We start from the raw sequence: 14,178 nt of genomic DNA on the forward strand, positions 1-14,178 counted from the left end.
TGGTTGAATGGCATCACTGACTCAATGGACATGAGTTTAAGTAAACTTTGTGAGTTGGTGATGGACAGGGAGGTCTGGCGTGCTGCAATCCATGGGGTGACAAAGAGTCAGACATGACACTGTGACTGAACTAACTAACTCTTAGTAAAATTCTTTGGACAAAATGACAACTTATCTCAGAATAACTAAGGAATAATAAATGTCATTTTTGAGTGTTTAATCTGTACCAGGTATAAGAAGAAAACCTTTATTTTATCTCTGCTGGCTTTGACATCCATAGTAAGATAGATGTATCATTATCCCAATTTCTAGATAAAGGAGCTGAGGCTCCAAGGCTTCAGCAAGCTCCTCAGGACATTTCTAGCAAGTGGTGGAGCCCAGATGCAAACCACACCTCTTTCATTCTCAAATTTGTACTCTTAGTCATTAGACTGGACACCTCAAGAAGTTTTAGAATGATTGACCACATGAATGAATGAATGAATGAGTGACCCTATGGATCAAGCTACCTTGGTATCATTATGTACTTTTCATGAGAAGGATAGAGGCTTGGGGAAGAGTTTCTGTGTAAATAAGGAAAGATGCCCCGCTCTGGGCAGGTGTAGCTATGGGCCAGGGCTTGTGCACAGAGATCATATGTTGGTGCACATTTGCCTTTCAGGGCACAGCCTGCAAACACTTTAGGCTGTAGAGAGAAAGCATCTGACCTCAGATTCTCTAACTTCATGTTCCTCCCTCCGTCCCTAGAGTCATGCTGTTTCTCCACCACATACTCCTCTGTTCCCAGTTGGCAACAAACAATCAGGATTTCTAAGCAGGTGGTAAACAGGAAATGTTAATCATGCCTCTGAATCTATGGAGGTGTGATATGAATAACAATAGCTATGATTTAATGAAAAGTGCATCTGGTATTATGCTAAACCCTTTACAAGCTTTAGTCTCATTTCCTAATTAGATGGGTAAGGCCATTCCCATTATGCAGATGATGAAGCTGAGTTCCAGAGCATTTCAGGGACTTTCCCAGGCTTATATAACCAGTATACCGCACCTCAGACTCCATGTACTCTGAGTGGCCATGGAAAACTATGGTTGTCAGAATTCTGGCACCCTTCCATTCTTCTCTAGCCATCCTCTGCAGATTTTTCTCTGAACATTCTGGATCTGCCTTCTAAAAGTCCAGGGTACATGACTGACCACGCTCAGGGTATTCATCCTTAAGACAAATCCTGAGATGTCATGGGTATTTTCCCATAAGGTTTAATTCTTCCTTGTTAACTAGAATTTGATGCATAATCGTGGTCTTTCTCTAACTTCTGGGAGATAAAAACTCACCAGCAAATTACAAATTCATCAGCTGACCTGCTTTCTGCAAGCTATGTCTACCAGTTATATGCAAGGTGGTTGAAGGTACATATTTTTGCTAACACATCCTCTGAGCCGATTCTGTGACTTGTGTTAGAAAGCATCATCCATATTTTCTTTGTGTTGTGGAGATGAGATATGTGGTATTTTCCTCTCTTTTTTGCCACTTTATTTTTAAATTGGAGTATAATTGCTTCACAGAATTTTGTGGTTTTCTGTCATACATCAACAAGTATTTTTTTCCCTTTATTTTTGTTAATCTTTCTCCTGATTCTTGCACAAATGACTGTCCCTTGGCTCCTTCTATCCTCAGCTCTCTGGCTTCCTAGGGTCTTCCTGACACATGTGAGAATCCCATCATGGGCTACAAGCTCATGCACACTTTCCCAGGAAAAGGTTGAGCTTTGTTTTAAAAATATCAGATCAGACCAGAGTGGTGGGGATGTGGAAGGGTCTTCTCAGAAAGGCATTCCTCTGACTGCAGAATCAAGACGAGAAGATGGTAGAAGACCCTGATTAGACAGAGAAGTTGAGAAATTAGGGGGAAATGAGAACTGGGGGAAGAAGATGTTGCTAGTGTCAAAAAACAAAGTCTTTCTTTCTTTGCAAACTTGCCATATGCTTGTGTATTCTGTTTTTATCTGTCAGGTAATGCTCACAGAGCAGAGCTTCCTGAATCAATATTTTTAATCCTATCCTTTGAAACCAGTTGGAAAAATTATATACTAACATGAAAATGACAAGTATAACATAAAGAATATCTGTTTAAATTTCTACTCTATAATATGTTAATTTTCTGATCTTGAATTAGTTTAACACCTTTTATTCTCTGTTTCTTCATATGTATAATATGGAGAAAAAGTTCCTAATTGGGCTAAAATCAACTTTATTATAGAATATTTTAGAATGGATTCCTAAATGCATTTAAGGATTGAGAAACCTCCTTCTTCAATATTAAATGGAAATTTTATTTCTAAGATCAGCTATAAAGGGCTTTATGGTAAAAAAACTATCTGATTTAAAAATTTGTCACTGTTATTTGTGTGCTCTGAGATACATTGTTTTCACGTTTTAGTATCAGTTTTTTTATCTTTAATATGGGAATATGACACCCCACTCCAGTACTCTTGCCTGGAAAATCCTATGGACGGAGGAGCCTGGTAGGCTGCAGTCCATGGGGTCGCTAAGAGTTGGACACGACTGAGCAACTTCACTTTGACTTTTCACTTTCATGCATTGGAGGAGGAAATGGCAGCCCACTCCAGTGTTATTGCCTGGAGAATCCCATAGACAGAGGAGCCTGGTGGGCTGCCATCTATGGGGTCGCACAGAGTCGGACAGGACTGAAGCGCAGCAACCATTCACTTTCCTTAGAGGTGAAACTCCAGTACTTTGGCCACCTCATGGGAAGTGTTGACTCATTGGAAAAGACTCTGATGCTGGGAGGGATTGGGGGCAGGAGGAAAAGGGGACGACAGAGGATGAGATGGCTGGATGGCATCACCGACTCAATGGATGTGTTTGAGTGAACTCTGGGAGTTGGTGATAGACAGGGAGGGCTGGCGTGCAGCAATTCATGGGGTCGCAAAGAGTTGATGACGACTGAGCTACTGAACTGAACTGAACTGGTTCACTTTCTTTATGATAAGGTTTAAGTGAGGTCATGCATTTGAATGTGTCTATGTTGTCTTTGGGCTTCCCAAGTGGTGCTAATGGTAAAGAACACTTCTGCCAATGCTGGAGAGGTAAGAAATAGTTTCAATCCCTAGTTCAGGAAGATCCCCTGGAAAAAAGTATGGCAACCCACTCCAGTATTCATACCTGGAGAATCCCAAGGACGGGGGTACCTGCCGGAATGTGGTCCATAGGGTTGCAAAGAGTTGGACACAGCTGAAGCAACTTAACACATATGATGCGTGATATTTTAGGCATCCATTGAAAGTCTATTTTTTCAGCTATTTTGGTGGAGGAGAGTTATGAGGAAAAACAGTGAAGGAAAGTGATTAAGACTGAAAGTTCAGAAAGATAAGTGTTTTGAATCTGAGATCTGCTGGCTGGGTGAACTTGGGTCAGTCACTTAACCACTCTGATTTCAGTTACTTCTTCCATAAAAGTGGGTTGTATCACATTGAATTAACTACACAACAAAAAATAACTCTATAAAGTCTAAAAGCCTATGTCACTGTAGACTTTCAACATTGTTCAACATTTTGATGCTTGCCAGATGAGTTGCTGTCTGTTTCAGGCACTCCAGTTGTAGGAGTCTGAGAAATTTCTACTTGAATGAAGACATTTTTTCCCAGATTTTACTCACCTATTTGTAACTTTCTTCTTGTAAGACAATGACTCCATTTCAAAATAAAACAAAACAAAAAAACATAATGCCAAGAACAAAAAGCAAAACCTGAAATACACATAGTATCTACTGTCAGCATCTGAGCCCACCCCAAACCTAGTGCAAATAATAGCTAGACCTTGAGGCTTAATTAGCTTTCAATTTTTGCTGGATAGAAATCCAGAAAAATTGGTTTGGGAGGAGATGAGTGATCATGGAGCTTGAACATGTACTTGAAATGCTTTGGGAAAGATAGTCAAGGTCCCAGCCACCCAGCAGCTGGAACAGAGAGAGAGAGGGCAGACTTTGAGCTCCTTACCGTGGCATCTTCCCCAGCGCAGTGGTTGAGGACCAGCCGCCCACCAGGATGCCTGTCCGCCCAGCCAGTAACATCGTAGACCTTGCGATTGATCACCAGCCACTGGTCAGTCTCCTGATTGTGTCTCTGGATCTCCTGCCAGGTGTATGTGCTGAGGCTTTTTCTGGGCAAGCTGCACTTCGCCTTTGCCTCCTGCCTTGCAGGGAGCTTAGCTCTCACACTTGCTGCTGGTTTCCCGTTTGCCTGATGCTTCGCACCCAGGTCCAGCTGGTTCTCATCCACAAGGCTCCCATTGCCCTCAGGCTTTTCTTCAAACGTCATTGTCTTTGTACTTTTAGAATTTCTGGCGTGACACCTGGAATTTCTAATTCTCACCTGAATAAACTACAGAATGACCTTTTCCCTCTCCTTTTATTCCATGAAGTAAGAAGCCTACACAGAAAACTTTTTAGCCTACTTGACTCTTGGCAAACCTGATAGTGAACTCCTTCCCAGCTTCTCACGTCTCTGTCCTGAGTCTTTTCTTTTGTCCTGATGAAGACTGTACTACCTTTCCCTGGACCCAAGAAGATTAGTCTACCTTTCTCTCTTCTCTATCTCTGTTGGCTGATCATTTAGCAGCGTTCTTATTTATCATTAAATGTCTCTTAGTCAAGAGCTGGAGCCAATCACAGCCCAGAGGATGGTGTGGCCTGACCCCTGGGAGGAGGGGCTGGGCTCCTTCTCTGCTGACTGCCTGCACTGGCATCATTCTGGGTCAGGCTCATCAGCTCTCCCCCATTGAAAGGAACAGTTGTTTTAATTCAACACATGAGCAGAAGATTTCAAAACCTCTAGGAAGATATGAACGCCTTCTGGAATTGGGAAATGTTCTTTTGTTGTTAAGACTGAAAAGTTTCCTTTTATTCTGATTTCCTCAGTTACTGTCTTTTTTTTTTTTTAATTAATTGAGAAACCTATACGCAGGTCAGGAAGCAAAAGTTTAAACTGGAAATGGAACAACAGACTGATTCCAAATAGAAAAAGGAGTATGTCAAAGCTGTATATTGTCACTCTGCTTATTTAACTTATATGCAGAGTACATCATGAGAAATGCTGGGCTGGAAGAAGCAAAAGCTGGAATCAAGATTGCTGGGAGAAATATCTATAACCTCAGATATGCAGATGACACCACCCTTATGGCAGAAAGTGAAGAGGAACTCAAAAGCCTCTTGATGAAAGTGAAAGTGGGAGTGAAAAAGTTGGCTTAAAGCTCAACATTCAGAAAACGAAGGTCATGGCATACGGTCCCATCACTTCATGGGAAATAGATGGGGAAACAGTGTCAGACTTTATTTTTCTGGGCTCCAAAATCACTGCAGATGGTGACTGCAGCCATGAAATTAAGAGATGCTTACTCCTTGGAAGGAAAATTATGACCAACCTAGACAGCATATTAAAAAGCAGAGACATTACTTTGCTAACAAAGGTCCGTCTAGTCAAGGCTATGGTTTTTCCAGTGGTCATGTATGGATGTGAGAGTTGGACTATAACGAAAGCTGAGTGCAGAAGAATTGATGCTTTTGAACTGTGGTGTTGCAGAAGCCTCTTGAAAGTCCCTTGGAGTGCAAGGAGATCCAACCGGTCCATCCTAAAGGAGATCAGTCTTGGATGTTCATTGGAAGGACTGATGTTGAAGCTGAAATCCAAATACTTTGGCCACCTTATGGGAAGAGTGGACTCATTGGAAAAGACCCTGATGCTGGGAAAGATTGAAGGCAGAAGGAGAAGGGGATGACAGATGAGATGGTTGGATGACATCACCGACTCAATGGACATGGGTTTGAGTGAACTCCAGGAGTTGGTGATGGACAGGGAGACTTGGTGTGCCATGGTTCTTGGGGTCGCAAAGAATCGGACACGACTGAGGGAATGAACTTAACTGAATTTATTTTTTTAACTGAAGGATAATTGCTTTACAGAGTTTTTTGGCTTTCTCTCATATATCAACAAGAATCAGACACAGGTATGACCATATCCTTTGCATCTGCCTCCCCATCCCACCCTTCTAGATTATCATAGAACCCCTGTTTCAGTTCCCTGAGTCATACAGCAAACTGTTCTTTTGACAGCTGTTATTTCTCCCTAAGGGTTTTAAATTTCTGAAAAAAAGCATTTTGACTTTAAAACATTTATAACACCCTAATGAGGCTACCTTGGTTTATAACATTACATAAATTTCAGTTATGGAAAATTATATTTCAACTTCTGAAGCACTACAGTATACTCACCACCAAAAGTTTTATTTTCCATCAGTCACGATACAGTTGACCTTTTTTTTTTTTTCCCCCTCTCTCATCTTTTTTTTTAAAATTTTAATTGGAGGCTAATTACTTTACAATATTGTAGTGGGTTTTGCCATACACTGACATGAATCAGCCACAGGTATGCACGTGTTCCCCATCCTGAACCCCCTCCCACCTCCCTCTCAATCTCATCCCTCAGGGCCATCCCAGTGCACCAGCCCTGAGCACCCTGTCTCATGCATCAACCTGGAATGGCGATCTGTTTCACGTATGATAATTTACATGTTTCAATGCTATTGTCTCAAATCATCCCACCCTCACCCTCTCCCACAGAGTCCAAAAGACTGTTCTATACACCTCTGTCTCTTTTGTTGTCTTGCATTAGGGTCATTGTTGCCATCTTTCTAAATTACATGTATATGTGTTAATATACTGCATTGATGTTGACCTTCTTTTCCCCTTTTACCACGCTCCTAACTCCTTCCACTCAGGTAGTCACTGCACTGTTCTGTATGTTTGTTTGTAACTTATTTTATTTTTGTACCCACAAAGGAGTGAAATCATGTGGTATCTGTCTTTCTCTGCTTGATTTTGTTCACTTAGTATAATATTCTCAAGAAAGTGAAGTTGCTCAATCATGTCTGCTCTTTGCAACCCCATGGACTGTAGCCTACCAAGGTCCTCTGTCCATGGGATTCTCCAGGCAAGAATACTGGAGTGGGTTGCCATTTCCTTCTCCAGGGGATCTTCCCAACACAGGGAAGGAATTCAGGTCTCCTGCATTGCTGGCATATGCTTTGCCATCTGAGCCACCAGGGAAGCCCAAATTCTCAAGGACAATCCCTATTTCCAAAAGTGTTAAGATTTCAGCTTTTAATAATTTTGATTATCTTTTAATGATTTTTGATAATTTTTGTCTGTTTTGTTTTCTTTGCTTTATTGTTCAGTTGGCACTCTGCTTTGGTTTTGTTTTATGCTTTGTTTGTTTATTTGTTTGTTTAGCTTTTCAAAAATTGTTTGATTTCCTTTTTGGCTTCTTTAGTTTGTCTGGTTGTTCTCTTGTATGTGTGTGTGTGTGTGTTTACATGGTATTTTATTTTATTTTTTAATATAAATTTATTTTAATTGGAGGTTAATTTACAATATTGTATTGGTTTTGCCATACATCAATATTGTTTTTGTTTTGTTTTTGGTTCTGTTTTCATTTCTTTTTTGTGTGTGTTACTTTGTTCTCATTTCTATTTACAGTTTGGGGTTTTGTCTTTTCTTTCTTTTTTCCTTTTCTTTAATCCTCATTGTGGTTTTCATTTGCATTTCCCTGATGACTAACGATGTTGAGCATCTTTTCATATATCTGTTGGCCATCTGCATATCTTCTTTGGAAAAATGTCTATTCATTTCTTCTACCTATATTTTAACCGAGTTGTTTGGTTTTTGGAGGTTGAGTTGTATGATCTGTTTATGTTGAGTTGTTTGGATCCCTTTTTGCTCATATCACTTGTAAATATTTTCTTCCACTCAGTAAGTTGTCTTTTTTGTTTTTTTGGTGGTTTCCTTTGCTGTGGAAAGCTTTTAAGTAGGTCCCATGGGTTTATTTTTGTTTATTTATTTTATTTTTCACTGTGCTTGGTCTTCATTGCTGAGCACGGGCTTTCTCTAGTTGCAGTAAACAAGGGGTAGTCTTTGTTGAAGTGGCTTCTCTTACTGTGCAGTATGGACTCTAGGCACACAGGCTTTAGCAGTTGTCTTGTAGGCCCTCAAATGTGGGCTCAGTAGTTGTGGTGTAGTTGTGGCTTAGTTATTCCATGGCATGTGGGATCCTCCTGGACAAGGGATTGAATTTGTGTCCCCGGCATCGGCAGGTGAACCCTTAACTGCTAGACCACCAGGGAAGTCTCCTATGTGTTTAGTTTTGCTTTTATTTATTTTGTTTTATCTTGTTAAGTTGTTCAGTCATGTCCAACTCTTTGTGACCCCCCATGGACTGCAGAACACCAGGCTTCCCTGTCCTTTGACATCTCCTGGAGCTTGCTCAAATTCATGTCCATTGTACATGTGTACATGTATGCTCACCCAAGTTTATGCCCAAGTTCAAGAAGAATGAAAGCGGAGAAGCCAGTTAAGAAGCTCTTGCAGTACTCCAAGGGAGAGGTGATGATGGATCGCACATGAGGAGTGGCAGTAAAAGTGGAGAGACTGTGCAAATGAACTTATTCTTTAATATTTTTCTCTGATATATTGCTTTCCTAACAAGGAAAAAAGTTGAATTTTTAAAAGCCAGGTTTTTAGTCCATGTAGATATTTCTCCATACTCCAACAATACCCAATGATTAATCCCATCAGAGGGCTGATTAGGTTAAATCACATATAATTGCTGCTTTTTAAACATCAAGCCAGTCAAATATAATTAGTGTCTTATGGCTCAGTGTAAGAAACAAAATTAATCTGAACATGCTTACATTGAGCGTCTATTTTCTGCCAGCCTTGTGCTGGTTCCTACAACGTTGTGTGTGTTCATTTTCATCACCTGAGTTTCACCCAGGTACACTTACTAAGGATCATGACCTTTATATCTGCATTCTAACCACCTAGACAGTGACTGGAAAATTTTAATAGAAAGAGCCCTATTTGTACAGAAGAAGCAAGGTTGGGGTCCTTGACAAAGCTAGAAATAAAAGAATCAACAAAGATAGTGATTTGGGGATGGATTTTTCTGGTTCAAACTGATATTGTCCTCATGATTGGTAATTGACTCAAGAGATAAAGGATTGGCATTAATAGAAACAATTCTCTCTAATTCCTACCAAAACTTAAGGGAGCATTGGTCTCATCTCTTGAGGCAAAGTCCTAAGAATATGCAGGAAATAATTCTAAATTTGGGATTTAGCTGTCTCTGTGGTGTGGAGTTGTGTTTTTGAGATTGGTTCATGCTTTGGAACATTATTCTGAAAGAATGAAGTTGGATTCTGGTTTATAGACTCCATGGTGGGGACTGGGCTGAATGACAGGTAGAGCCAGTAGAAATCTTTTATGAAACCAAGTAGAATTAGTAATTCTTGGTGGGAGTATATGATTCTGCAAAAACAGCATGTGGTTTTTTGAAGAATGGAATTTCCTCAGCTAAGTCTATGGCATCTACCATGACTTTGTCAGCAACCTAATGTAAGTGATCTTTGAACTTACTCCTTTGCCCCTGGGCCACATTCAAATCATGATATTTGTGGTATGATGATAAACAAAATGGACTCTCCTCGCACAAGTAAAAGAAACACCGCCAGGAATAGCACATTTGTTCAAAATAATGGTGATGATGATTTGACAGTGGTAACAGTAATAAAACATTTATTAAGCACCAAAGATGTGCCAGCAGTATTCTAAACCCTTCACGTGCATTAGAAAAGTTAATCCTCACAACACTCCTATGGGACAAGCACTAAATGCTTTAGTAACTTGCTCTTATTTTCACAGCTCACAGTGGCAGGAGTAGCAAATCACTTACACAATGACTAGTCTTCTAGCCATAGTTACACTTCTCAAGAAACTTCCTTCTGCTGCACAGAAACTTTGTTTCTATAGTATGCTTTGTTTAGGAACCTTCTCATTTTACCTGGCCAGGAAAACATCTATGTATCCATTAAGACTCATTTAAGGAAACATGTGAAGGTTTCTTTAACTCTCTTGTGTTTTCTTCGTACTTAGTATATTTCACTACACACTAATGTTCATTATGTGCCTGTTTGGTGGCTCAGATGGTAAAGCGTTCACCTGCAATGTGGGCAACCCGGGATCAATCCCTGGCTTGGAAATATGCCCTGGAGAAGGAAATGGCAACCCACTCCAGTACTGCTGCCTGGAAAATTCCATGGACAGAGGAGCCTTGTAGGCTACAGTCCATGGGGTCACAAAAGAGTCGGACACAACTGAGCGACTTCACTTCACTTCAGAGACTACTGATGAAAGGATCATATGTATGTAAACAACAGCACAAACTGATTGCTCTCCTTTTAAAATTTCCTGGTGAAAAATCAGTTACCATCAGCCTTCAATAAAGAAAATAACAATTCTTACTTTTGGCTCAGAAGTTTCAAGGTACTATCTAATCAGAATGTAAGACAAACCCTGCTTTTATGTGTGAAGGCATGAATCAGTAATATGACAAGGCCAAGGAATGTGGGTTTTTTAGAAAATGCCGTTTTTATCATTGTAAGCTGGCCAATTTATCCTGACCCTTTCTGTTTGCTTTCCAAAGACTTAGTTTTAGTTCAAGATAAACTGGAAGCAGAAACTCTGACCATAAACATAAATTGTACCATTGTGAATTATGAATGGGTCTGTAATTAGAGATCCTGAAAGTCGTGGTACTGGTAGCTGCCTATTCAAACAGGTGGTGCCTAAACTGTGATAAACAGAGTCCCTTGGACTGCAAGGAGATCCAACCAGTCCATCCTAAAGGACATCGGTCCTGGGTGTTCATTGGAAGGACTGATGTTGAAGCTGAAACTCCAATACTTTGGCCACCTGATGGGAAGAGTTGACTCATTTGAAAAGACCCTGATGCTGGGAGAGATTGAGTGCAGGAGGAGAAGGGGATGACAGAGGATGAGATGGTTGGATGGCATCACCGACTCAATGGACATGGGTTTGTGTGGACTCCAGGAGTTGGTGATGGTCAGGGAGGCCTGGTGTCCTGCAGTTCATGGGGTTGCAAAGAATTGGACACGACTTAACTTTCACTTTCACTTTTCACTTTGATGCATTGAAGAAGGAAATGGCAACCCACTCCAGTGTTCTTGCCTGGAGAATCCCAGGGACAGGGGAGCCTGGTGGGCTGCCAACTATGGGGTCGCACAGAGTTGGATACGACTGATGCGACTTAGCAGCAGCAGCATGTCCATTGGGCCAGTAATGCTATCCAAACATCTCATCCTCTGTTGCCCCCTTCTCCTGCCCTGCATCTTTCCCAGAATCAGGGTCTTTTCCAATGAGTCATCTCTTCACATCAGGTGTTGAGAATATTGGAGCTTCATCAGCATCAGTCTTTCCAATGCACATTCACAGTTAATTTCCTTTAGGATTGACTGGTTTGATCTCCTTGCTGTCCAAGAGATTCCCAAGAGGCTTCTCCAACACCACAGTTCAAAAGCAGCAATTCTTCCGTGATCAGCCTTCTTTATGGTCCAAATCTCACATCCATACATGCCTCCTAGAGAAATCATAGTTTCACTATATGAACCTTCGCTGGCAAAGTGATGTCTCTGCTCTTTAATAGGTTTGTCACTGCTTTCTTCCAAGGAACAAATGTCTTAATTTCATGGCCGAGTCATCATTTGCAGTGATTTTGGAGCCCAAGGAAATAAAATCTGTCAGTGTTTCTAGTTTTTCCTCCTCTATTTACCATGAAGTGATAGAACTGGATGCCACGATCTTTGTTATTTGAATGCTGAGTCTTAAGCCAGCTTTTTCACTCTCTTCTTTCACTTTCATTAAGAAGTTCTTTAGTTCCTCTTCACTTTCTGCCATTAGAGTGATATCATCTGTGTGGGTGAGGTTGTTATTTCTCCCGGCAATCTTGATTCTGACTTGTCATTCACCAAGCCCGGCATTTCACATGATGTACTCTGCATAGAAGGTAAACAAGCAGGGTGAAAATATACAGCCTTGATGTACTCCTTTCCCTATTTTGAACCAGTCCATCTCCCCATCCTGTTCTGTTGCTTCTCGTCGTACATACAGGAGATGGGTAAAATGGTCTAGTATTCCCATCTCTTTAAGAATTACCCAGTTGTTGTGATCCACACAGTCAAAGGCTCAGTGTAGTCAATGAAGCAGAAGTAGATATTTTTCTGGATTCCCTTGCTTTATCTATGATCCAACAGATTTTAATAATTTGATCTCCAGTTCCTCTGCCTTTTCTAAATCCAGCTTGTACATGTGGAACTTCTTGGTTCACATACTGCTGAAGACCTGCTTGAAGGATTTTGTGCATTACCTTGCTAGCTTTTGAAATGAGTGCAATTATACGGTAGTTTGAATATTGCTGATTAGCTGGATGCATTGCACAACCATTTTTACTTTTTGGCGTCTCCATGTCTTCATATCACATTGCATGATGCATTAATGTTGTTCTCAAGAACTCAGTGATCCCAAAGAATACTGAATTAGAAATCAAAAGCTATTTTTTGGCTGATAATTGAACATTGCATTGGATAATATCTGAGCTTTTTTTCCAGTTCTTAGATAAAAAGAAGCCCTGTTTGTTTTCCTTGCTCTGGTAAAGTTAGGTCCTCACTGTTCTCCCTTAACCATAGACAAAGTGTACCTCTGAATCTGCTCTACTGTGTATGGGATTAAATCTTCAGATAATATGAGATTTCATAATAAATACTTGTCTCTGTTATATATCAGATTATATCTTCAGATAATATGACATTTCATAATAAATATTTATCACCTGTGAACATGTGTGCCAATCATCCTGCTAGGCGTTCTTAGATGATGTGCAAGAAAGGCAGAGTGTGTGATCTCTGCTCACAGTGGTTTCCCATCTGCCACTCTCTTATACTTTCTGCACTCCTGTTATGGTCACAAAGTCACCATGCCTATGTCCATCCTGCCTTTCTAGGGTACTCCTGCTCATTCTTCAGAATTCAGTTTAAGCACATGCTTTTGTTGTTTCATGCTCAGTCTTGATGGAGCTGAGACTCATCTGTGTTCTCAGTCTTCCTGCAGCATGGTGAGGTCACTGCTTTGGTCACGTCTCGTTTTTGTTGCTGTCACCGCTGTTGCGTCTTTCCTCCTCTAGATCATCAGTTGTTTGAAGGCAGGGAGCATGCCTTTTCCACTTCTGCATTTTTCAAAGCAGGCACTAACTAGTGTTCAGTATTTGCTTACAGAGTGAATGACTGGTTCAGTGGATAGCTAAGACCCAGAGTTGTGTGTGCTCTACTCTGTCATATATACTTTCTGTGATGGAGGTGAAGGGAGTGAGTGCAAGCCCCACTTAAACTAACCCCCCAGCTCCTATATCACTTTAGCAGTGCCAAGCGTTTTGCCTGCTTTCAGTGTTATCCCTGATTGTTCTTTCTCACCTGATGAGACTGTTCTTAGGTCTTTAATTCTAGGTACACTCATTTATTTTTTGATGTGCTGTTTACATTCTTGTATCATTTACATAATCTTTAAGTCTGGTGATAATTGCAAAGTCTGCTAAGTAAATTCTCATGAAGGGCAAAAAGTGATTTCTGAATGTCTAGCAAACTTTTCAGGTGACAAACTAAAAACCCAAACTGTGGTTTTCTAAGAGGCATTTGCCGTTGCAAGTGGCAGATTCATGCCTTTTCATTCAGTACTGCAGTTGATCTTTTGATTCTCATAGTTGTTTTTACCTTTTATTGCACAACTGCTGTGTTCCAAAATGTTAATTGCAATTTCTCAGTCAGTCCTAACAGTTGATCCTTATCCCCATTTTGCAAGTGAATTTCAGAATAGATATGAATTGCTCAAAGTCATATAGCTGGAAAGTGACTCAATTAGATTTGAACTTGATTGTGGTTGCTTCATAGCTGAAGCTCTTTCTGTTTTACACAGTGTTATTCCACTATGACTAATTTCGTTACATACCAGTTTATTGTCCAGCTTCATCCTAATTACCCTCCAACTTTCCCCCTGAGTTTGAGCAGAGCCACTGGATATTTCAAGAAGGAATCTTCAATTTCTGATATATATTCGGGTGGGGGGTGGGAGGAAAAGTAGAACTACCACATTAACCATAAGTTTTACTCCTAGGTATATATCCAAGGAAAATAAAAACACTAATTCAAAAATGATATATGCACCGGAATTTGTAATTACCAAGCTATGGAAGCAACCTACATGCC

The 14,178-nt window shown here is 40.5% G+C and overlaps 1 protein-coding gene across 1 annotated transcript in view; it reads right to left on the reverse strand.

The window, feature by feature from the left end:
* Positions 1 to 4,620, reverse strand: part of LOC147358630 (fatty acid desaturase 2-like protein FADS2B) — a 45,055-nt gene extending 40,435 nt beyond the window's left edge. The window contains exon 1 of the mRNA XM_086341726.1: positions 4,017 to 4,620. Within this exon, the coding sequence (XP_086197852.1) occupies positions 4,017 to 4,337 (321 nt within the window). The 5' untranslated portion in view covers positions 4,338 to 4,620. The remainder of the gene's footprint in view (positions 1 to 4,016) is intronic.
* Positions 4,621 to 14,178: the final 9,558 nt, after the last annotated feature.

This window comes from Bos grunniens, chromosome 15 (genome assembly GCF_055505025.1).
Source record: "Bos grunniens cultivar Pamir isolate PY7600 chromosome 15, Bosgru_T2T1.0, whole genome shotgun sequence".
Lineage (NCBI taxonomy): Eukaryota > Metazoa > Chordata > Mammalia > Artiodactyla > Bovidae > Bos > Bos grunniens.